Raw genomic sequence first — 24,751 nt, 5'->3', positions numbered from 1 at the left:
CTACTTTTAAATATACATACGTATCGGTAACACACAAATTACGTTGCGTATACTTTTTTACTGAACAACATTCCAATATCTCCTAACGACTGGTAAAAAATATATATACTGCAGCCTACCAGGAAAAGTTATTGTCACCTTTAACTTAAAAGCAGCGTTCGCTCAGATCTAATGCCGCTCGCCCCCACCTTCCCGTTTATCACAAACCGGTATTTCCCACAAGACGCGGCGAAACCGGGTGTGACGTCATAGCATCCCGGGATGTAGTACAGAAAACAAATATAGTTAAAACACTTCTAACTTTAACTAGAAATTACTAACAAATGAATTACTAAGCGAAAATATTATAAACTAAATAACTGCCATAAAGGCAGCACAATGCTTTTCTTCGAGTGTTTTCCATGTTGATGAGGGTGAGTACAATTGACTGATTTACAATAATTTAATTGTGAAAGTGCGCTTGATTTATCGTACAATTTCATTGGACCTCTGTGAACTACTCATCAATTTTATTGGTCTACTGTTACGAGGCAAAATGTTTTTGGCGGCATGAAAAAAAATCATGCATTAGCCGCACCGTAGTAAAGGCCGCAGTGTTCAAAGCTGTTCAAAATGTGGGAGAAAAGTAGCGGCTTATAATCCGACATCTACGGTAATCATCTGCTGAATTTGGGGACAAAATTTAACTGTTCTGGGTAACTAATAAACTAATAATGTCCATTGCATATTGTATCTCTAACATTCACAGTACAGCAAATTCAAAGGAATTGAAGACCAAGTTTCTAAAATACTTTTAAAATACCATATACCATTGAAGCACACACCAAAACAATGACTTCGGAGGCAAAAAATCATTCAGGAGTTACAAGAACATGCACCAGCTGCTGTGCTGTATGTGATTTATGTCTTTGCATATTCAGGATTTTCTACATACTCAGGAAATAAATGTATTTACTTTTCCTCATTTATGATCTGATAACCAGATATATTAAATATCAAGCTGTTTTATCCTGGAGTGAAGGTGCTTCCACCTTTCCAGGTAGTTGTTCTACTTATTGAGTATGAATAATTTTGAATGAATGGAATACATTGAGAAAGAACAGGGAAGCAAATGATACATTGCATTAAGTTCCTCCTGCCTTTGTTTCTAGGCTAGTGAAGATTTAGCCAATTTCTAGCTTGTTAATTCCAAAAGAAATTTGCTTTTTCTAAAAAATTCATCCTAGCAGCCAAATCTGGAGGATACTGACTACAGCAATGAAAAAGATTGTGAACCTAAAGTCAATAACAGGCAGGAATAATTCCTAAGTACACACATATGTGCCTCTGGTATGAGTTTTCTTGCAACTATGCAATTAACAGTAATCTGTGGTCTTTCACAGTTGAGGACAGTCTTCTCCAAGGATCCAGTTGAAAGTTGTGGGGGATTGTTTTGATTAATCAAATGCCTGATTTTCAAGCCAGAAGGTCTAATGGATGTTACAAAAAGTCATAATATGGCTGTCCAGGTCTTTCATCATTTCTTTTCTCTTCTCTGTAAAGGCTAATGCATACGAGTTCATAATGCTAGGAGAAATGTATTGGCATGGATAAAAGACTAGTTATCACATAAAAAAGAGAGTTGGAATAAATTTCTAATATTCAGATGGGAAAGATGTTACTTGTAGACCGCCCCGAGAATCAGTCTAAAAGGTTTTCAATTCATCATGTGCTTGATACTGACGACATGCTGATGAGAACAAGAAAGATGGTACTGAATTTCTATTTCAGTTAAACTTCAGTCAGGTTTTCCATTGGGCTATATGGTTATCCAGAAGGTCATATCTGATGTTGTTCTTTACAATTTTCCTGCACCTGTTTAGCCATGAAAATCATGACCTTAATGCCTTTATACAATGCAAAGAACAATGTTTCTCTGTGAGTAATTATTAAATAATATGGATAAGTTGTTTGTGAATGACTTGAACAAGATCCTTCCAGCAATGCAGAGAGGATGGCGATACTTAGATAGCAATCAAAGCCAGAACTAGTTCCTTTTTTTTTGAAAATGTTGGCTTTCCTGGTGAGATTGCAATTTCTGTAGTTTTCCAGATTTTAAGAAAAATTATATAATTTGTCAGCCAAATTTCAACAGGCAAGCTATCAGTTCCAAGTACTTTGTTGTGACTCATCTGCTTTATTGCTCATCAGTTTTCTTGGGACTACATAAAGCATCCCAAACACGATGCTGTGAATGGACTTGACTGTGTCACCACTGCTTCCTGGTTCAGAAATTTATGATAGTGCTCTTTCTAGCACTCTCCAGTGCATGTCTTTCAACAGCACTCTGCCATCTTCAAAGATTCTGACATGGCGAATCCACGAGATCTTGGTTGCACTTAAGCAAACTGTTTAAATTCTTTTGCCTTGTCCAATGATGATTTGTTTCTGATTACTTAAAACTTCCCATGGACTTCAACTTCAAGCCTTTGATAGGTTACATGTTTTTGGTTTGATACAAAGTGATTTTGCCAGTCACAGAGTACTTCTTCAAATCATGAAGTCATTTAATCCTGCATCAATTATATCAAACTAATCCAAAAATGGCAGAAGATAAAGTCACATGCACAAAATGCTGAAGGAGCTCAGCAGACCAGGCAGCATATATGGAAAAGAGTACAGTTAAAGTTTCAGGCCAGGACCTTTTATAAGGACTGGAGAGAAAAAAGTGAGGAGTAGAGTTAAAAGGTGGGGGAAAGTGAGGGAGAAACACAAGGTGGTAGGTGAAACCGGGAGGGGTGAAGTAAAGAGCTGGGAAGTTGATTGGTGAAAGAGATACAGAGCTGGAGAAGGGGGGATCTAATAGGAGAGAATAGAAGGCCATGGAAGAAAGAAAAGGGGGAGGAGCACTATTGGGAGGCAATGGGCAGGCAAAGAAATGTGAGAGAGGGAAAAGGGAATGGGAAATGGTGAAGGGGGAGGGGGCATTACCACAAGTTTGAGAAATTGATGTTCATGCCATCAGGTTGGAGGTTATCTGGACAGAATACAAGGCGCTGTTCCTCCAATCTGAGTGTTGCAACAGTAGAGGAGGCCATGGATAGACATTGGAATGGGAATGAGAAGTGAAATTAAAATAGGTGGCTATTTAATTCCACTCCTCCTGGCAGACGGAGTGTAGGTACTCAGTGAAGCTGTCACCCAAGCTACGTCGGATCTCACCAGTATACAGGAGCTCACACCAGGAACACAGGACACAGTATATGACCCCAACAGACTCACAGGTAAAATGTTGCCTCATGTGGAACAACTGTTTGGGACCCTGAATGGTAGTGAGGGAGGAGGTGTAAGGGCAGGTGCAGCACTTGTTCTGCTTGCAAGATTAAGCGCTAGGAGGGAGATCAGTGGGGAGGGACAAATGGAGAAGAGAGTTGCGTAGGAAGTGATCCCTGCGAAAGCAGAAAGTGGGGAGGAGAGAAAGATGTGCTCACGAGTGGGATCCCGCTGGAGATGGTGTAAGTTGCAAAGAAGATAAAGCCTATTGCTTCCGTGTAAGCCTCACTGGCATTTTTCAACAATTTTAAATTCTACAACTTAGTCACTGAGTTGTGCTTGGATGCCTTCACGAGTATCAGCACTTACTTTTGTACTGCCTTCAAAACAATTTAGGTTGCTTTTTGAGCTTTACTACAACTCTGAATAAATATGTAAGGAAATTTCTTTGGAAAGGAAAGATGTCAAGAATATCATTGGAAAAATTGACATGTAAATTTGATTTAGGAGGGTTACAACTTCCAAACTTTAAGAATTATTATAAAGCAAATCAACTTAGATTTATTGCGTCTTTTTTTGATGAAGAAAAACTGGCATGGATTAGAATAGAATTAGATAAGATAGGAGAAAATACACCAGAAGATTTTATATATAAATGGGAATCCAAATGGATACGGGAAAAAAAAGAATCTCCTATATTAAGACATTTGATTGATTTATGGAATAAGGTAAATATGGATGATGAGATAAAGAAATCTTTATTAGCAAAAAGAACTTTAATTCAAAATAGGCTTATTCCTTTTACAATGGATAATAAACTTTTACATAATTGGTTTCAAAAGGGGATTAAATATATAGGTGACTGTTTTGAAGGAGGTATATTGATGTCGTTTGATCAATTAAAAAATAAATATAAAATATCAAATAACACTCTTTTCTGTTATTTTCAATTAAAAGCTTATTTACTACAACTCTGGTGGATGCCGCTAATATTATTGTGATTGCCAGTTTAGCAGCTATCTGTTTTTCTGGAGAAATGTGTACTTTGAATGCCTTTTATATCTCAAAGTCTTCTGACAATGGGAGAGATTTTTGGGAGGTGGCAAGAGGTATGCTGGTGTATGTCTTATGGTTTTGTGTCAACACATTGATTAAGCAAAGTATTTGTAAAGACAAGCCCATGGTTTGTTAATTTGTTGAATAATTTAGGAAATGGCCTTTTCAGCACCATTCTTCCCAATGATATCAGTCCATGAGTTCAAATCTCACCCAACACTGGCAGTCACATCTCCAGATAATGATTTAAATCTTGTTTTGAAAATTAACCGCTCTACTGCTGGGGACTTTTGTTTTGCTGCTCTGCTTTCAGCACTAATCTCTCACGCTTCTGTCACTGGTGATCCTACCAGGTGCGTAGGATTACCCGTCATCACCTGATGGTGTCAGTCTAAGGGTAATCAGTATAGTACACCACCCATTTTACCAGAAAGCTTTGCAGTTTCCTCACACAGTCCAAAGACATACCGGGTAGGTTAATTGATTATTGTAAATTGTCCCATGATTAGGTCAGGGTTAAATCTGGGTCGTTGGGGATTGCTGGGTGCTACAGCTCAAAGGGTCAGAAGGGCCTATTCTACGCGATATCCCTAAATAAATAACTGGACACCAGCCAAAAGGCTGCTGATTTCCAGGTTTTTGCAGGCAAGGCCATCATCTATTTTCTATTCAATGATGAGATGCTAGCATGCAGCACATTTAGATAAAGCCATGCCTCAGATATTATGGTTTTCCTGATTTAGTTGCAGTAACCATGCAGGTATGACTATATATTTACAGGTCAAGATACACAGTTGTGCTTTCTGGGTGTCCTTGCCGTTCTATTCAATGGACACCGTATCTTTGCAAGATGCTGTCAGTGCTGTTTGGTGAGAAAAAACAGTGCACTTTGTAGCCAGCCTATACTGCAGCTGGTGGTTACAGTATCTGTTTTTACTTAGAGGGAGAGAGCAGAAATTGAGTACATTCAAGAATGTAAAACAAGTGCTAAAGGCAGAGTGTTGTCATTATCCTTCTATTTGTACAAACTTGTACATCTCCAGATAAAATCGGCATTCACACCTATCATTGCTCTTTCTGCCTCTGACTGGTTGTGATCAGTTGTATTCTGGATGGTGTGACATCGTCAATAAAGAAGAGTTTAAATTAGAGTAAGTTGCAAGAAATGGATTAAGATGTATTGCCAATAAGGAAGAATTTGGCAGAGTTTCATTGTTTGCTAATGAGTTACGTTAAAATACATCACTTCATTCAAGTTGCTACAAGTGAAAGAAATGCATGGGTCAACTTGCATTTGAATTTGCAGTCATTTTCTGCTACTGATCAATAAAGTTAATTGCGTGCTTATTGACAATAGGAATTCACGTAATTTGTCATTTTTTCTCATTTGACACTCCAGCTGTAAAATTTACAGAAGACAGTGACTTTCTTTATAAAAAAAGTCAATATACAATAGGTCCTGACATTTTAATTACACTTGTACTATTGCCATGTAAGAAATGAAGCCATGGAAAACATTGTTTGGAACAAATACTCCATGCATTAAATGTGGATTATAGCCTGCATCAGCTATAAAAGGTAGAAGCAGTTATAATCTGTTACCATGGTAATCAACATTTCATTGTTATAATGTAAAGCAATCAACTTTTAATTTTGTTTTACATTGCTTTAAAATGATTTATTTCATTAGAAAATTTACTGCTATACTTTATATTAATTTAGATTAAAGCAAATTTCAAGGCATTCAAGAAAATATATAACTCTAAAATTAAATAATAAAAAAATCCTTATTATTTAAATGAAACTATATAAATTAGAGATTTTAATTTAAAAGAATTTCAATATAATCATTAATCAATATATAAACATTGAGATTAGTTTAGAATTTATTAATCATGTGATAATTTGGAAGATGCAATTTTGTTTATTTTTATTCATGTAGTGGAGGCAAGAAACTACTTATTCTAAACGGCTTAGTATCACAATTAAAGTAAATGGAAGGTTTGAAGTCTTTTCTAAACCAACTTCTCATTTGCACATGTTCAAAATTGTTTAATGTCATTTCCAGTACACAAATGTAAAGAATAAAATAATTGTTTTCCAGATCTGATGTAGCACAAAAAACACAATAAGATAAAGAACACAATAATAAAAAACACAATAAATATAAATGCACAAGATAGCCTGTATACATAGATTGTACTTTCTACGCGTCACATTTTATACGTACTCATAGAAAACTATTCAGCCCAACTGACTTATGCGAGCTGTCTCTCAGAGCAATCCCAAAAATCCCATCGCCCCTTATTTCTCTTTACCAATTTTCTCTGCCACCCTCATTAACTCCATCCTGCTTCTCCTACACAAGTTGTCATTCACAGTACTGTGCAAAAGTCTTAGGCACATATCTATAGCTATGGCACCTAAGACTTTTGCACGGTACTGCATATTGGTTAATAGGGAAATGGTTAGAAATAAGAGTAGCTCAGTAGTATTAAGTGTTTTTTGATAACTGACAAGATATAATATACAGTACAGTGCAATAGGCAATTCATTCTCTTTGGAATGTAGGAGCAATTCGAGCACCAAAAGTCATTTTAAAAAGTCATTAAGAAAAAAAAGATGGAACACGAAAGTAAGTTAGCCAATAATATTAGAGAGCATACCAAAAGTTTTTCAGATACATAAAGTGTAAAGCAGAAGCAAGAGTGGATATCAGGCTACTGGAAAATGATGCTGGAGAGGTAGTAATGGGGGACAAGGAAATGGCAGACAAACTGAGTAAGTATTTTGTATCAGTCTTCACTGTTGAAAACTCAGGTAGTATGGTGGAAGTCCAGCGCTTCAAGGGTCAGTAGTGACTGCTGGTACGAACCCGCAGGTTTCATTTACTGTGCACTGTCATTTTAAAAGAGCGCTTCAGTGAGGCAGGACTATGATGTTGTTCACTGACTGACTCGCAGCTTGTTTACCTTTAAAACAAGGACACAGACAGTCACAGTCAGAAGTCAGAAGAAGAGAGAGAGAGAGGAGCGAACCTGGAAAAGGGTAGCAGCTCCAGCTTGTCGAAGCTGGGAATTTGAAACTCTGCTATACCCACAATGGTGGGTTGATCAGTGATCCAGTGCACATCCAATGTGTGGCTTCGTATAATAGGAGTGGATTAAGGAATGTCCTGTGGGACCACTCGAAGTTAACCCTTGCCTGGGTATGTTATGTGGTAACCCCCTGAAGACGACATCCCTGTGACAGATCACTTTGGTGGTGACTTGTATGTGGATTTGGAACGGCTTGATGGAGAATCTTCAACAACTGATATTTATTAATTACCATCATGGAACCTGTGGAATTCAATGTAACTGCCTTCTCTCTACGTTTTATCTTGGATTACAAATATCTCTCTCCCATCATTTATTCCGTGGACGAACTGTATGCTGGGATTAGCATAACAGAGATGTAGTCTGAATAACCGAGGTGGGTGCGGGGCTTCGTCTGGTGTGCGTCGGGAATGTTTGTGTAAACAAGGTCCAACGCATTTGCCCCTCTCATTGCAAAGTCCACATGCTGATGGAATTTGGGGAGCCCTGAATTGAGGTTTGCATGGTTAAAATCTCCGGCGACAATAAGCAGTCCATCAGGGTGTGCATTCTGCAGTTTGCTAATAGCCCTGTACAGTTCACAGAGCACCTCCTTAGCATTAGCGCTGGGGGGAATGTACACACCGACTATAAGGACAATGGTGAATTCCTGTGATAAATAAAATGGTCTGCATCTAACAGTGACAAATTCCACTAGCGATGAGCAGTAACTAGAGACCAGCACAGAGTTCTTCCACCATTCTGTGTTGATGTATACATACAAACCACCACCGCGAGCCTTACTGCACAGAGTTGCATCTCTGTTGGCCCGAAACAAGGCGAGCCCGTCTAGCTGAATGACGGCGTCCAGAACTCTGTCGCTAAGCAACATTTCCATGAAAACAAAAGTGCAGAAGACTCTGAACTCCAGCCAAGTAGTCCGCTGGTGTCGGAAGTAGTCCAATTTATTGTCCAGGGAGCAGACATTGGAGAGCAGAATGGACGGGAGAGCCGGCCGGCTAAGATTTGTTTCTGGCCTAGCACGGACCCCTGCCCACTTGCTGCGCTTCTGCTTCCTTGCACACCGCTTACGACGTCCCCACCCCCAGCCACTGGCATCAGGCAGCACTGAGGACTGTAGGCCTGGTCGCTGAAGCAAACCGAGGTAGTGTAGCTTCTGCAGCAGATCCTCATGAAGGTTTGTTGTTGGGCAATTTCTGTACTGTAGCAGTGTCTGGCAGTGGTAGATACGAACACCAGTTGCTCTGTTGTCCATGTGCAATTAAAAAATTGTGCCCTAGTTTTAAAAAAATTAAATTAAAATAACACCAGGTCCGGATAGGCCACTGCTGCCGCCTGCCGCTCCGCCTCAAATAAGGCTTTAACATATTTATATGCACCACCTGTGTTGATTTGCGACGATTGGGTGTTTTGACAACATAATTTACATCATTAATTTTAGAGATTATCTGATACGGTCCATTGTATTTCGCTGCAAGTGGGTTTGTCAATATCGGAAATAAAACAAGCACTTTATCTCCTACTTGGAAATTCCTTTCACAAGCTTGTTTATCAAAATAACGCTTCATTTTGTCTTGAGAAGCCTTCAAGTTTTGTCTCACTAGACTACAGGCTCGGTGTAGTTTATTTTTGAGCTTCAAAACATTGTCTAGCAAGTTAACATGTACGTCCCCATCAATTCACTGTTCCTTTAACAAGGTCAAAGGTCCCCTCACTCTATGAACAAATACAAGTTCAAAAGGGCTAAAGCCCAGTGATTCCTATACCAATTCTCTTACTGCAAATAAAAGCAAATATACACCTTCATCCCAGTCCTTTTCATTTTCAACACAGTATGTCTTAATCATTGTTTTAAGGGTAGAATGAAATCTTTCTAAAGCTCCTTGTGACTCCAGATGGTAGGCAGATGACGTAATTTGCTTAGCTCCCAATTCATAAACTACCTGCTGAAATAATCTAGATGTAAAATTATTTACTTGATCAGACTGGATTTCTTCAGGCAAACTAAATAAAGTAAAAAGTTTTGTGAGAGCCTTTTGACACAGTTTTAACCTTGATATTTCAAAGAGGTATGGCTTCTGGAAATCTGGATGCAGTACACATGATAGTAAATACTGATGGCTAGCTTTAGTCTTTGGCAACGGACCAACACAAAAAGGTTCACCGAATGCAGGTATAGGCCAGAGTGCGGCCACTGGGGTGACCTGATTAGGTTTACCCACAAATTGACAAGTGTGACAAGTCCTGCAAAAGGTCACAGCATCTTTCCTCAAATTAGGCCAGAAATTTTTTTCATAATCCTGTTTACAGTTTTATTCACACTAAAATGGCCACCTAAGGCATACTGTGGGCCAAAGTTAAAATCTCGTTCCTATAAACTTTAGGAACTACAACTTGGTGAACAGTCGCCCATTCCTCACTTGCAGATATAGCAGGTGGTCTCCACTTCCTTATTAACACCCTATCCTTGATATAATACCCTACTGGCACTTTCTTAATCTCATCATCTGAGAGAGCTGTTTCTTTTAAAGCTTCAGTCTCAGGGTCTTGGTTCTGTCCTGCTATAAACTCTTTCCTAGACAAAGATAAATCATTTTCATCAGATTTACTACCTGAATCCTGTTGAAACAATGAAGGCAGAAAAGTCCCTGACAAGTCAACACACCCTGAAACCTGATTTTGGCTATCATGGGTAGCAGAATTATGCTGCACAGAACTATCTGCATTGACTGACTTCTTAGCCATACTTCGAGTTACTGCGCAGGAAGGATAAACGTTAGAATCCAGTTTGGAATCATCAGTGATTGGCTTAGCTGTCAGCTGTACTGCTGGAACAACTTTACTGTCTGCTAGGTCATTTCCTAACAACAAAGAAACACCATCAACTGGGGTCCTATTTTAACAGGTCTTGTCACTAACTCCGACTGCAAAACTACTTTGTGCAGAGGTACAGGAACAACGTCACTCCCAGTGCCTTTAATAAGATTTACCTCACCAGTGTCAGTCTCATCCTTAAACTTTGGAACACTGTCTAATATAAGTGACTGAGAAGACCCAGTATCTCGAAGAATTTTCACTGGTACCGGGGTTGACCCTTCCTTTACTGATACAAGCCCATCTGACATAAAATGATCAAATCCCTTCTTAACTCGGTCAGACCTCTCAATCCTTAACTGAGCCTCATCAGAATGTTCAGAACCCTGTGGGTTTATCAGTGTTTCACCCTGCTGAATACAAGCATTTGGGACTGCCTCCTTTTCCTTTTCCTTCTTCAGGACAGAACAATTAGCCATAACATGACCAGCTTTCCTACAGTAGTAACAAGTAAGACCAGAATATTTCTCCTTCACTTGCTTCCCTTCATCCTTACTTAAGTCACTAGCCCCAGATTTAATTTCTGGTTTACCCTGGTTATCCCTGCTACTCTTTTGGAAGCTCTTACTCAGGGTAAACTTAACCTTGTGGGTTAAAGCAAACTCATCTGCTAATTTAGCAGACTCCTGCAAAGTGGCAGCACCCTTTTCAGCTAAATAGGTCTTTATGTCATCAGGGACGCACCTTTTAAATTCTTCAATTAAAACCAACTCTTTCAAGCTGTTTAAAATCATCATTCACATTTTTAGATGTGCACCATCTTTCAAAACAAACAAACTCTCAAAAGCAAATTCCACATAAGTCTGGCTCACAGTTTTCCTCAAGCTTCTAAACCTTTGTCTGTAGGCTTTGAATACAGCCCGTTTCACTGTCTCATAATTAGCTGCATCTCTTAAGCAGAGTAAGCTTGTTGAGCCTTACCCCTAAATACAGTCTGTAACGAGAGACCAGCTTCCTTCCGGCCACTTTTGACCTGAGCCACATTCTCAAAATGCTGGAAGTATTTATCAACCTTAGCTTCATTAAATGGAAGGACCAGTTTAACTTCCCAACTGGCCACAAACTTTTCACCACAGTCAATCGCTAAACCCCTCTGCTGCATTTTCTCTATCTTCTCCAACTCAAACAGCCTCTGTCTTTCTGCTTCTTCAGCCTCAAACTGCCTTGGACTATCCTCATAGTGCCTTTGTCTTTCCTCAGCCTCTAACTTACATTGTTCTAACTTTATTTGTTCCAACTGTAACTACTGCTCAGGGGTAACTGGTTTACTTTCAGGAAACACCTCCAACTCCTCCACTTTAAACACATCCGTAGATACATAATGCTCAGCTATTATCCTCTGAATCTGTGCCCTCCTCATTGTCAATTCCACCTTAGTGAGTTTCAATAACTCAAACCTTTTGGCATCCTCAAATGCCTCAGAGGTTGGCTCTTCCAGAAATTTATCAAACATCCATTGCTATTGATTTTCACACACAAGTAAATCAAAATCAAAAAAGTAGCCAATCAGATTGAACATCAATCAGCTCCAAAATTTGTTCACATGCCGGAAGAGGCCCCAATTTTGTTACAAACTAACAATTTAGAAATGAACCATCAGCAATAGAGTTCACACTTGGAGTCTGGTTTTGATGTTAAAACCACCATCTTTATTAGTATCTACTTATAATATAGCAACTTAACCAAACTCCAGACCAAACGTCAGACGCTCCAGACCAGATCTGAAGCAGGTAAAAACCTGGCCAGCAGGAGCCATCTCTGCTCTTCAAGACTGCTTTGAGCAGACTGACTGGCACATGTTCAGGGAGGCTGCAACTGATGGCGACTCCATCAAGTTAAAGGTGTACACGGCATCAGTGACTAGCTACATCAGCAAGTATATTGATGACCTCACTGTGTCCAAGACCATCACTACATGCTCATCCGGTGCTGCTGGCAGATCATCAACTCAGTCAAAGACGCTCTTTGGTCGGCCCGAAACTTGATGGTCTATCAGCACGCGGAGATGTCCATGAGGGAATGCTGCAGACTGGCACATTCTCGCCAGCAGGAGTACGTGCTGAGGGACGCACTCAAACTCGGTGCAGCCACCGCAAAGGCCCGGTGGGGAAGGACCACAGTCTAGGGTCCTTCTCCCGTGGGAGTTGAGGGGTGGGTGGCGGGGAGTATACCCCTAAACCACTGTATGTAAATATGGAATAACAGAGTGCCACTTGGGTGGCAAAAGGGTGGGAATGTAAAGACTGTAATGGAAACATTTGTAAAGGACTGAGAGTCATGGAATGGTTTATTGTACTTAATTTTATTTTTGAATAAAGTATATTTTGATTAATAAAAAAAAAGCAGAAGCCATGGATGACCGTGGAGATGCGTGTGCTGCTGAGGACCGGTGACTCCACCTTCAGATCAGGTGACAAAGCAGCTCTAACAACAGCAAGGGCCAAACTGTCCCGGGCCATCAGAGAGGCAAAGTGTGCACACGCCCAGCGAATCCACAGCCACTTCCAGGACAGTGGTGACACACGGCGCATGTGGAAGGGCATTCAGGAAATCACCAACTACACCAACATGCCTGTGCTGTTGATGCCTCCCTCCCAGATGCATTGAAGAACTTCTACGCTCGTTTCAAGGTAGAAAATGATGTGGTGGCAAGGAAGACCACTCCTCCTCCCAATGACCAGGTGTCGTGTCTTACCGCAGCTGATGTGAGGAAAACTCTATGCAGAATCAACCCACGGAAGGCTGCTCGACCAGGCAATATTCCTGGCAGAGTGCTCAGGGTGTGCAGGCCAGCTGGCAGATGTTCTCACTGGCATCTTCAACCTCTCCCTGAGTAGCGCCATCATTCCAACGTGCTTCAAGGCTGCCACCATCATCCCTGTGCCGAAAAGGTCTTCAGTGTCCTGCCTCAATGACTACTGTACCAATGCACTCACATCCATCATCATGAAGTGTTTCGAGAGGCTCGTCATGAGGCACATCAAGACCCTGCTACCCCCCTCACTGGACCCCCTGCAGTGCACATATCATCTCAACCACTCAACAGACGATGCCATCGCCACCACCCTCCACCTGGCCCTCACCCACCTGGACAAAAAAGTCACGTATGTTTGAATGCTGTTCATAGACTTCAGTTCAGCATTCAACACAATTATTCCTCAGCACCTGATTGGAAAACTGAAAGTCCTGGGCCTGAACACCTCCCTCTGCAGCTGGATCCTAGACTTCCTGACTGGGAGACCTCAGTCAGTCTGGATCAGGAGCAGCATCTCCAACACCATCACACTGAGCACGGGGGCCCTCCAGGACTGTGTGCTCAGTCCACTGTTGTTCACTCTGCTGACCCACGACTGTGCAGCAATACACAGTTTGAATCACATCAATAAAAACACAAAATGCTGGTAGAACTCAGCAGGCCAGACAGCATCTATGGGAGGAGGTAGTGACGACGTTTCGGGCCGAAACCCTTCATCAGGAGGGTTGAATCACATCAAGTTCACCGATGACATGAATGTGGTGGGTCTCTTCAGCAAGAATGACGAGTCAGCATACAGAGGGGAGTCGCAGCGACTAGCGGTCTGGTGCAGAGCCAACAACCTGTCTCTTAATGTAAACAGAACAAAAGAGATGGTTGTTGACTTCAGAAGAGCACGGAGTGACCACTCTCCGCTGAACACTGATGGCTCCTCCATTGAGATCGTTAAGAGCACCAAATTTCTTGGTGTTCAACTGGCCCCTCATCACCAGCTCCATAGCCAAGAAAGCCCAGTAGCATCTCTACTTTCTGCGAAGGCTGAGAAAAGTCCATCTCCCACTCCCCATTCTCACCACATTCTACAGAGGATGTATCGAGAGCATCCTGAGCAGCTGCATCACTGCCTGGTTCGGGAATTGCACTGTCTCAGATCGCAAGATTCTGCAGCGGATAGCGAGGTCAGCTCAGAAGATCATTGGGGTCTCTCTTCCCACCATTACAGACATTTACACCCACGCTGCACTCGCAAAGCTAACAGCATTGTGAATAACCCCACACACCCCTCATATAAACTCTTCTCCCTCCTGCCATCTGGCAAAAGTTACCGAAGCATTCAGGCTCTCATGACCAGACTGTGCAAGTTTCTTCCCCCAAGCCATCAGACTCCTCAATACCCAGAGTCTATACTGACATCTACATCATTCATTATTATATTGAAATTTGTCTTCTACTGTGCCTATTGTCTTGTTTGTTATTTATTTATGAATTATTGTACTGCCCTGTACCGTTTTGTGCACTTTATGTAGTCCTGGGTAGGTCTGTAGTCTAGTGTAGTTTTTGTGTTGTTTCATGTAGCACCATGGCCCTGGAGGAACGTTGTTTCATTTTTACTGTGTACTGTACCAGCAGTTCATGGTCGAAATGACAATAAAAAGTGACTTGACGTGACTTGATTTTGACAATCAAGCACCATCTGTGAGTGTTGTTGTCAAAACATATGAATCTGGCAACCCTGGGAATGAGACAATTGACTCGTCTGAGACTTTTCATAAGCCAAACATGGCCCCAGTTAGGCTATTGAACTCGGTTGTTCTAGAAAACATTGATAACAAGTTAGCTCATCTGCAGCCAAAGCAACAACAACAGCTGAAGGAGTTAATTCTGAAGTTTAAAGATTTATTTTCCGATGCTCCCAGGCAAACCATGGTCGCAGTACATGACGTAGATACTGGTCTAGCGAAACCGATTAAACAACACCCATATTGCATGATCATAGAAAAGTGTAAATTGGCTGAACAAGAGATATGCTGAAAAATGATATTATCAGGCCTTCAACATCAAATTGGAGCTCACCTTGTGTTACAGTACCTAAACCTGATGGTAATATTAGGTTTTGCACTGATTATAGGAAGGTAAGTGCAGTAACAAAAGCAGATGTTTATCCCATTCCCTGGGTGGATGTTTGCATATACATGGTTAAAGAAAATGGTTAATCAGACTTCAGTTCAACCACACATTCTGATTTTGCAAGAATATGATTTTACGACAATTCACATTAAAGGCAAGGACAATATAATTGCAGATTGTCTTTCCAGATGTTAAGCTTGCAATGTATGGAGTAGAATCTGTTTTTTTAAAATACGCTTTTCAAATACATTATGTAGTAGTTGCACCTATATTGGTTTATATATTGTAGTTTGCAGTTAAAATTTTGCTCCTCTAGATCAAAATTTTCCTTTTTGGGGGGGGGGAAGTGTTATGAACCCTCAGGTTTTGTTTACTGTGGATTGTCACTTTAAAAGAGCGCTTCAGTGAGGCAGGACTATGATGTTGTTCACTGACTGACTCGCAGCTTGTTTACCTTTAAAACAAGGACACAGACAGTCACAGTCAGAAGTCAGAAGAAGAGAGAGAGAGAGGAGCGAACCTGGAAAAGGTAGCAGCTCCAGCTTGTCGAAGCTGGGAATTTGAAACTCTGCTATACCCACAATGGTGGGTTGATTAGCGATCCAGTGCACATCCAATGTGTGGCTTCGTATAATAGGAGTGGATTAAGGAATGTCCTGTGGGACCACTCGAAGTTAACCCTTGCCTGGGTATGTTATGTGGTAACCCCTTGAAGACGACATCCCTGTGACAGATCACTTTGGTGGTAATTCGAATGTGGATTTGGAACGGCTCAACGGAGGATCTTTGACAACCGATACTTATTAATTATCATCGTGGAACCTGTGGAATTCGACGTTATCACCTTCTCTCTACATTTTACCTTGGATTACAAATATCTCTCTCCCATCATTTATTCCGTGGATGAACTGAACTTTCATGCTTTACCATCTGAAGACTCTAAGCCTTGTTCTCCCAAGCTCAATAGTTTGAGAGTTATATTTACACGTACATACACATAATACTGTTAACTTTTGCGAAGTTTGGTTAAATTGCTATATTATAAGTAGATACTAATAAAGATGGTGGTTTTAACATCAAAACCAGACTCCAAGTGTGAACTCTATTGCTGATGGCTTGTTTCTAAATTGTTACAATTCGTAACACTGCAGTTGCCTAAATGCCCTAATTCTGCTCATATATCTTAGGTTTTATGGTGAAAGGAAACTAATGTCACAGGGAGATCATGCAAATTCGACAATGAAAACACTTGAAGTTAGCCTCGAAGTCTCTAATATCAATTTAGAATATGTGGAATACACGGGCCCTTTGCATACTTGCGAAATAGTACCATTTCATGATAATATTAAGAATTTGTGGATTTGGTTAATGAATTAAGTCAATACTGAGTGAAACTTTTACCTAGTCTGTATAGCAGCTGGGTCACCTGGACATCCTGGATTAATGTGTTCAGAACCTTAATTCATATTGTAGCTGGGGAATTTATATTCAATTGATATTATGAAACTTGGATATCAGCAATGATGGCCATAAAACTATAGGGCTATTAGTCAAGATTATCTTGTTCACTTCAGAGAAGGAAACGCAGCATTTTTCATTCTTATCTATATGTGACAGCCAGGTTGACCACTGATTTCAGATTCAGATTCAGATTTGGTCCAACAGATACTTAGATCAAGGGAGATTTAGGATGATTTTGCCTTTCGACGAAAGAATGCAATAACATCAGATACCCAACCTCAGAAGACAAATCAAAACAACTGGAAAGCACCATTAATCAAACATACCACGGGACAATTCTCAAAATAAATATACTATATGTTCTGAAGCATTAGAGTGCAGCTCTTAAAATTTTAAATGAGAAATTGAACATTTGTATTCTTCTGAACTCCCAAACCTCTTTTCATGCAAGCAAAGGAAATATGAGGTAGAACAGTAATAAGTCAGGACAAGTCTGCTTTCACTGATGTATGATTGCAATTTCTAAGCCACACTTGAGGTTGTAGGGTTTTTCTGTTTGCAGAGAAAGAAAAACATGATTGCAGAAAGAAAAACATGCAATCCCCAGAAATGCCATATATTAAAAATGAGTTAAAATTATCAAGTCACTTGGAAGCAATTCCCTCCTACATTTATTAAGAGCAACCTTTCTGCTGCACATTGATGTTTTGAAATATGCATATTTTAAGATTTGCATTTTTGGACATGCATTGCATTTTTTAATAAACCTAGTAATTCAGAGAGCACTTAACCACCCTTAGAAAGGTTATTCAAAAGAAGAAGAAAAAATATATCAGCCTACCTGCCTGAAGTATTCTTCAGTATGGCCAATGCATCAGGAAATCCATCCATATTATAGTCCCCTAAATGAATTGAGACTGGAAATGGGTCTTGTGAGGCAAATCCCCAAAGGGTATCCCCATTCTTCAGATTTGACAAAATAGGTATCCACTGTTAAAATTAAGAATATATATATTTTTAGGAAAAGTCTACCAAGACCAAATATAAATTAACTCTTCATATCATTTCTTGTTCCCCTTTCTCACAAATAATGCATCAATAAGAATGAATCCATAAACCCTCTCTACATGTCCTCTAACTCCGATCACCATGTTGACTACATAACTTTATCCCACTATGCCTCCTGTAAGGGCTCTATTCCATTCTCGCAGCTCCCGTCACTGTAGTACTTGATCCATTGAAGATGATGACACCAGCGAACAATGCAACCAAGGGCCACATCTTCCAGGTGGTTCACGAAACAACTTCTTTTTCTTTCAAATGTGGTTCTACTACTGTTGCATCCTGTGATCTACATTTTGTTGGTGTACTTTCAGGTCGATTGAGCGATCTGGTGCTTTGCTGATTCTGAGGGAGTTCGATGAGGTTTCAAGTTAAATGTATGGCTTGGAGACAGGGCGCAAGCCCATGATTGACTACATTTCTTGCCGATTGAAGTGTTGAGGAAGACTGAAATCAACAAGGACGAGAGTGGAAGGCAGGCAGGCGTTCAGTGCCAACTACCTGCAGATGACTAGTCTCTGTCTCCCTGTTTCCAGAGGAAGGAGCTGGTGTACGAATGTCCCCCCCCCCCCTCTCTCTCTCTCTCCCTCTTGCTCAATTGATGCTGTCGGGGTCCTGGGTCCTGAGTCTTGGGCAAAGTTTAATAGACACGATTTGTGAACTGGACTCAATAGTGTATGTTATGTTGTGTTCCTAGTTGAATCTTTTTTTGTTGCCATTTCTGACTCAGCAGAAAGCAGAAAGATTGGGTCATCGAAAATTGAAAAGCTCAACAAATAAAAAGAGGGGTAGCTGAAACAGAGTGGGCCAGTGAAGGAGTGGAGCTTTCAGGCTTTGGCTTGAGCGGTTTCGGCGAGAAGCGGTGGAGGACAAGCTTGCTCCCAGTGAGGTAAGGCTGGGTAAGTTTCTTTCATTAACTTAGGAGTTGGTAATGGAGGCAGTAGATAGGGCAGTCCAGAGGTCTGGACATCCCAGATGATCTGTTACCCCCCCCCTGATGCCAGGGTCCGTGATATCTCGGATCAAGTTCTCGGTATTCTCAGGAGAGGTGAGCAGCCAGATGTCGTGGTCAACATGGGGACCAATGACCTAGACAGGAGTAGGGATGAGGTCCTGAAGAAGGAATATAGGGAGTTAGGAAAGAAGTTAAAAAGCAGGACCTCAAGGGTGGTAATCTCGGGATTGCTGCCTGTGCCACGAGACAGTGAGAGTAGGAACAGGAAGTTATGGCAGATGAATGCGTGGCTGAAGAGTTGGTGCAGGGGGCAAGGGTTCAGATTTCTGGATCATTGGGATCTCTTCTGGGTAAGGTCTGACCTGTACAAAAAGGACAGGCTGCACCTGAACTGGAAAGGGACCAATATCCTGGCGGGCAGGTTTGCTAGAGCTGTTGGGGAGGGTTTAAACTAGTTTGGTGGGAGGTGGGAATCAGAATGTGAGTGCAGAGATTAGGGTAGAAGGACAAGGGCATGATGCTGTGTGTTTTGAGTTGGTGAGGAAGGACAGGCAGGGGCCAAAACATAAATGTAGTCAATTAGAGGGGTTGAAATGTGTCTATTTCAATGCTAGGAGTATTAGGAATAAAGGGGATGAACTTAGAGCATGTATCAGTACATGGAACTACGATGTAGCCATTACTAAAACTTGGCTGGAGGAAGGGCAGGATTGGCTGATGCAGGTACTGGGGTTTAGGTGTTTTAAAAGGAATAGGGTGGGAGGTAGAAGCATTACTGGTCAGGGATAGTATTACGACTACAGAAAGGGAGGATGCTGCACAGGGAGTGTCCACTGAGTTGGTGTGGGTGGAAGTCAGAAATAGGAAGGGATTAATCACTGTGCTGAGAGTAGTCTATAGGCCCCCAATTAGCTCTCGGGACACTGAGGAGCAGATAAGCAGGCAAATTTTAGAATGGTGCAAGAAATACAAGGTTGTAGTTATGGGTGATTTCAACTTCCCTCATATTGACTGGCACCTCCTGACTTCAAGGGGGATAGATGGGGCTGAATATGTCAGATGTGTTCCAGAAGGATTCCTGACATAGTATGTGGACTGGTCGACAAGAGGAGAGGCCATACTGGATCTAGTTCTGGGTAATGAACCTGGTCAGGTGACAGACCTCTTGGTGGGGGAGCATTTTGGTGAGAGTGACCACAACTCCCTTAGCTTCAGCATTGCTATGGAAAAGGATAAAAACAGACAAAATGTGAAAGTGTTTAACTGGGGAAGGGCTAACCATGAAGGGATGAGGCAGGAACTAGCGAGAGTAAATTGGAAACAGATGTTCAAAGGTGAAAGCACAGAAGTAATGTGGAGGAAGTTTAGGGACCACTTGTGCTGGATTCAGGATAGGTCTGTCCCACTGAAAAAAATGGTAGGAAAAGGGAACCGTGGCTGATGAAACATGTGAGGCAATTCGTCAAGAGGAAGAAGGAAGCATATGTTAGATATAAGAAGCAGGAGAGGTTCATGAGAAATATAGGGTAGCCAGGAAGGAGCTTAAGAAAGGACTGAGGAGAGCCCGAAGGGGGCATGAGATAGCCTTGGCATGTAGGATTAAGCAGAACCCCAAGGCGTTCTATGCGTATGTGAAGAACAGAAGGGTATTCACAAGTGAAAAGGACCTTGATCAGGGTGACATTGAAATAGAACAGACTTGCGTCCTGGACAATGTGGAGATTAAGGAAGAAGTGTTGGATCTTCTTAAAAACATCAAGGTTGGTAAGTCCCCAGGGCCGGATGTGATATACCCCAGGCTGCTGTGGGAAGTGAGAGAAGAGATCGCTGGAGCAGTAGCTATGATCTTTGAGTCATTGGAGAATGGCAAATGTAGTTCCCTTGTTTAAAAAAAGGTAATAGGGAGAATCCTAGGAACTATAGACCGGTGAGTCTTATGTCTGTGGTCTGCAAACTATTGGAAAAGATTCTTAAGGATAGGATTTACGAGCATTTGGAGAAGTACAGTCTACTCAAGGGTAGTCAACATAGCTTTGTGAAGGGAAGGCCATGCCTCACGAGCCTAATTGAGTTTTTTGAAGAGGTAACAAAAGAAATTGATGAGGGTAGGGTGGTAGATGTGGTCTACATGGATTTTAGCAAGACATTTGACAAGGTCTCCCACAACAGACTCATCCAGAAAGTCTTGAGGCATGGGAACAGTGGAATCTTGGCTGCTTGGATAAAGAAATTGGCTTAGAAGAAGAAAGCAGAGGGTTGTAATGGAAGGAAAGTATTCTGCCAGGAGGTCAGTGACTAGTGGAGTGCCTCAAGGATCTGTCCTGGGACCCCTGCTCTTTGTGATTTTTATAAATGACCTGGATGAAGAGGCGGAAGTTAATGACTCTTTTATATACTTAGGGATTAAAATTACAAAAAATTATAAGGAGTTATTTCAGGTTAATTTTTTACCCTTAATTGATCAGATTAAATGTTTGTTCACTAAATGGTCACCATTATCTTTATCTCTGATAGGTCGGATTAATGCTATTAAGATGATTATTTTACCCAAGTTCTTATATATATTTCAAGCGGTACCAATTTTTATTCGGAAATCTTTTTTTGCTAATGTTGATTCAGAAATTTCCTCATATATATGGCAAAATAAAAATCCTAGATTAGGTAAAAAATATTTACAGAAGGCAAGGAAGGAAGGTGGATTGGCATTGCCTAATTTTTGATTTTATTATTGGGCAGTTAATATCCAATATTTGATATGTTGGTTAAAAGATTGGGATTTATCTTTTAGCCCTCATTGGGTGAACCTGGAAACTAAATCTGTACAAGGATTTTCATTGGGTTCTATTTTAGGGTCTTCCCTTCCCTTTACTCTTTCTAAATTGCAGAAACGAATTGACAATCCGATAGTTAAACATACTTTACGTATATGGTTTCAATTTCAGAAATTTTTTGGGTTGAATCAGTTTGTTTTAACTATTCCTATTGTATCCAATTTCTTTTTTTATCCTTCTATTATAGACCAAGCTTATTCAGCTTGGAAGACTAAAGGATTACTATGATTTTCCAATTTATTTTTGGATAATTGTTTTATGTCTTTTGAACAATTATCTAATAAATATAATTTGCCTAGATTTCATTTTTCTAGATATTTACAGATTAGGAATTTCTTAAATACTGTACTTCCTACCTTTCCAAATCTTGAGTCTTCGGGTATTTTGGAGAATTTGTTAGAACTAAATCCTTCTCAGAAAGGTGTAATATCAAAACTCTACAATATAATTATGAAAATACGTTCAGAGCCCTTCTATAAGATTAAAAATGATTGGGAAAGAGAACTTAACCTTACTATCCCTACTGAGAATTGGGATAAAATTCTTCAATTAGTCAATTTATCATCTATATGTGCTAAACATTCATTAATACAGTTTAAAGTTGTGCACAGGGCTCATATGTCCAAGGATAAATTGGCTCGTTTTTATTCCTATATAAATCCTATTTGTGACAGATGTCATTCTGAGATAGCATCTTTAACTCATATGTTTTGGTCATGTCCGCTTTTGAAAAAATATTGTAAAGACATTTTTGATATTATTTCCATGGTATTGAACATTGATTTACAACCTCATCCTATTACTGCAATTTTTGGTTTACCAATGATGGACTCAATCCATTTATCTTCTTCTGCTTGTCGAATGATTGCATTTCTTACATTAATGGCTATTAAGATCTATTTTGTTGAATTGGAAAGAAATTAATCCCCCTACCGTATTTCATTGGCTTTCTCAATCTATGTTATGTCTAAATTTGGAGAAAATTAGAAGTGTTGTATTTGACCCTTCTATTAAATTTGAAAAGACATGGAGACCATTTATTCAATATTTTCATATGATGTAATGTGACCCTGTTCCAAACCTATTCGTTTTTCCAGTTTTAATTATACATATGTTGAGAGGATTGGAGTTGGCAACACTGATGATTTTGTATTTTTTTATATAGATATTATAAACAGCCCATTTTTCATTATTATTTTTTTCTCTCTTTTTTTCCTTCTTTTTTTCTCTTTATTAATTATTAGGTTGTTAGATTAGTTTTTCTAGCATAATTTTTTTTTCTTTTTCTCTTTTCTGTTTTTTTTTAATATATATTATGATATAACCTAGTTTTGCTTTGTTTATATGTTATTTGTATCTTTCATGATTTGGGAAGACTTAATTATATTGTAACTATTGCTTGTGTATCCTTTCATGTTGTTTAAATTTGTAAGTTTGTAATCCCACTATCTATGTATTAATCTTATTATGTTGATATTAATAATAATAATATTAAAAAGATTGAAAAAGAAAAGAAGAGGCAGAAGGATGGGTGAGTAAGTTTGCAGTTGATATAAAGATTGGAGGAGTTGTGGATGGAGCTGTAGGTTGTTGAAGGTTACAAGAGGATATAGACAGAATGCAGAGTTGGGCAGAAAAGTGGTAGATGGAGTTCAATTTGGATAAGTGTGAAGTGATGCATTTTAGAAGGACAAACCAGAAGGCTGAGTACAGGGTTAATGGTCGGTTACTTAAGAGTGTGGATGAACAGAGGGACCTTGGGGGGTTGAAATCCATATATCCCTCAAGGTCCCTGCACAGGTTGTTAGGATAGTTAAGAAGGCCCAAGGGATGAAAGGCTTCATTAGTAGGGGGATTGAGTTCAAAAATAGAGAGGTCATGTTGCAACTCTACAAATTCCTGGTGAGACCACACTTACAGTATTATGTTCAGTTCTGGTCACCTCATTATAGGAAAGATGTGGAAGCTATGGAGAGAGCGCAGAGGAGATTTACCAGGATGTTGCCTGGATTGGAAAAGGGGAGAGGGGACTTGATAGAGGTCTACAAGATTATGAGAGGCATAGATAGGGTGGATAGCCAGCACCTGTTTCCCAGGGCACGAATAGCAAACACCAGAGGGCATATGTACAAAGTTAAGGGAGAGAAGTTTAGGGGAGACATCAGGGGTAAGCTTTTTTTACACAGAAGGTTGTGAGTGCCTGGAATGACTTGCTAGGGATGGTGGTGGAGGCCAAAACATTAGGGGTATTTAAGAGCCTCCTGGACAGGCACATGGATGAAAGAAAAATAGTGGGTTACGGGGTAGTGTGGGTTTAGTACTTTTTTAAGGAATATAGGGGTTGGCACAACAGCGAGGGCTGAAGGGCCTGTACTGTGCTGTAGTATTCAAGTGTTTTAGTATTTGGTGGGATTTTGATCAGGGTGGACTGGTTCTGTGGTTCGCAGATACTGAAGATACAGCACTGGGTTGGACTGAACTGAGCTGGTTGAATAAACTTGAAGTCTTTCGCTGACTTTATGGTTTGTTGTTTTTATATTCTGTGTTTTTTGCTGTATGCATGATTTCTTCTTTTTACGTGTGTTGGGGGTTTGATGTTTTTCTTTGAGTGGGTTCCTTGGTTTTCTTTGTTTCGTAGCTGTCTGTGGAAGATGAATCTCAGGGTTGTACACTGCATACATACGTTGGTAATAAATGTACTTTAAATCTTTGATGATGAGACTGATGATTAGATGCTTCCGAGACATCTCTTTCTTCCTGAACCAGAACTTCCCCTTTACCATTGTTAATAAAGCCTTTGTACACATCTCATCCATTTCCATTGCAGAAGGATTCTCATCTGATTTCCTCCAGGGTAGAACAAAGATAGGGTTATCCTGGTCCTCACCTTCCAACCCAAAAGCCTTGGCATTCAACAGACCTTTCTGTGCAATTTCTGCCTCCTTTGAAGAAATACCATGAGCAGGTTCATCTTCCCTACTCCTCTGCACAACTCCTGGTCAATTCTTCCATACCCTAAAGCCAGCTTCCTTCTTACGACACTCCATGGTTCATTCTTCCCTTCACACAATCCTAGGAGTTCACTTCCAACGTAGCGTATTAACTTTGCTGTTCACCAAGTGATCTCTGACAATGGAGACATCAATCTCAGGTTGGTTGACTGCTGTCCGTCAATAGGGGTGAATTTGTGATTCCTTTTGCCAGCCACTAGTTCTACATCCCACTCAGACCTGTTTGTTCTGTGGCTTCCTACATTGCTACAATGATGATCAACAGAAGA

The 24,751-nt window shown here is 40.3% G+C and overlaps 1 protein-coding gene across 2 annotated transcripts in view; it reads right to left on the bottom strand.

Annotated features, from left to right (window-relative positions):
* The window catches only part of itfg1 (integrin alpha FG-GAP repeat containing 1), a 264,103-nt gene that overhangs the window by 124,760 nt on the left and 114,592 nt on the right, over window positions 1–24,751 (bottom strand). For both annotated transcript variants that reach the window (XM_073070074.1, XM_073070075.1), the window contains exon 10: window positions 17,465–17,613. In XM_073070074.1, the coding sequence (XP_072926175.1) occupies window positions 17,465–17,613 (149 nt within the window). The remainder of the gene's footprint in view (window positions 1–17,464; window positions 17,614–24,751) is intronic.

The sequence above is a fragment of the Hemitrygon akajei genome, chromosome 17, assembly GCF_048418815.1.
Source record: "Hemitrygon akajei chromosome 17, sHemAka1.3, whole genome shotgun sequence".
NCBI classification, from domain to species: domain Eukaryota; kingdom Metazoa; phylum Chordata; class Chondrichthyes; order Myliobatiformes; family Dasyatidae; genus Hemitrygon; species Hemitrygon akajei.
This window is presented reverse-complemented; position numbering and strand designations above follow the sequence as displayed.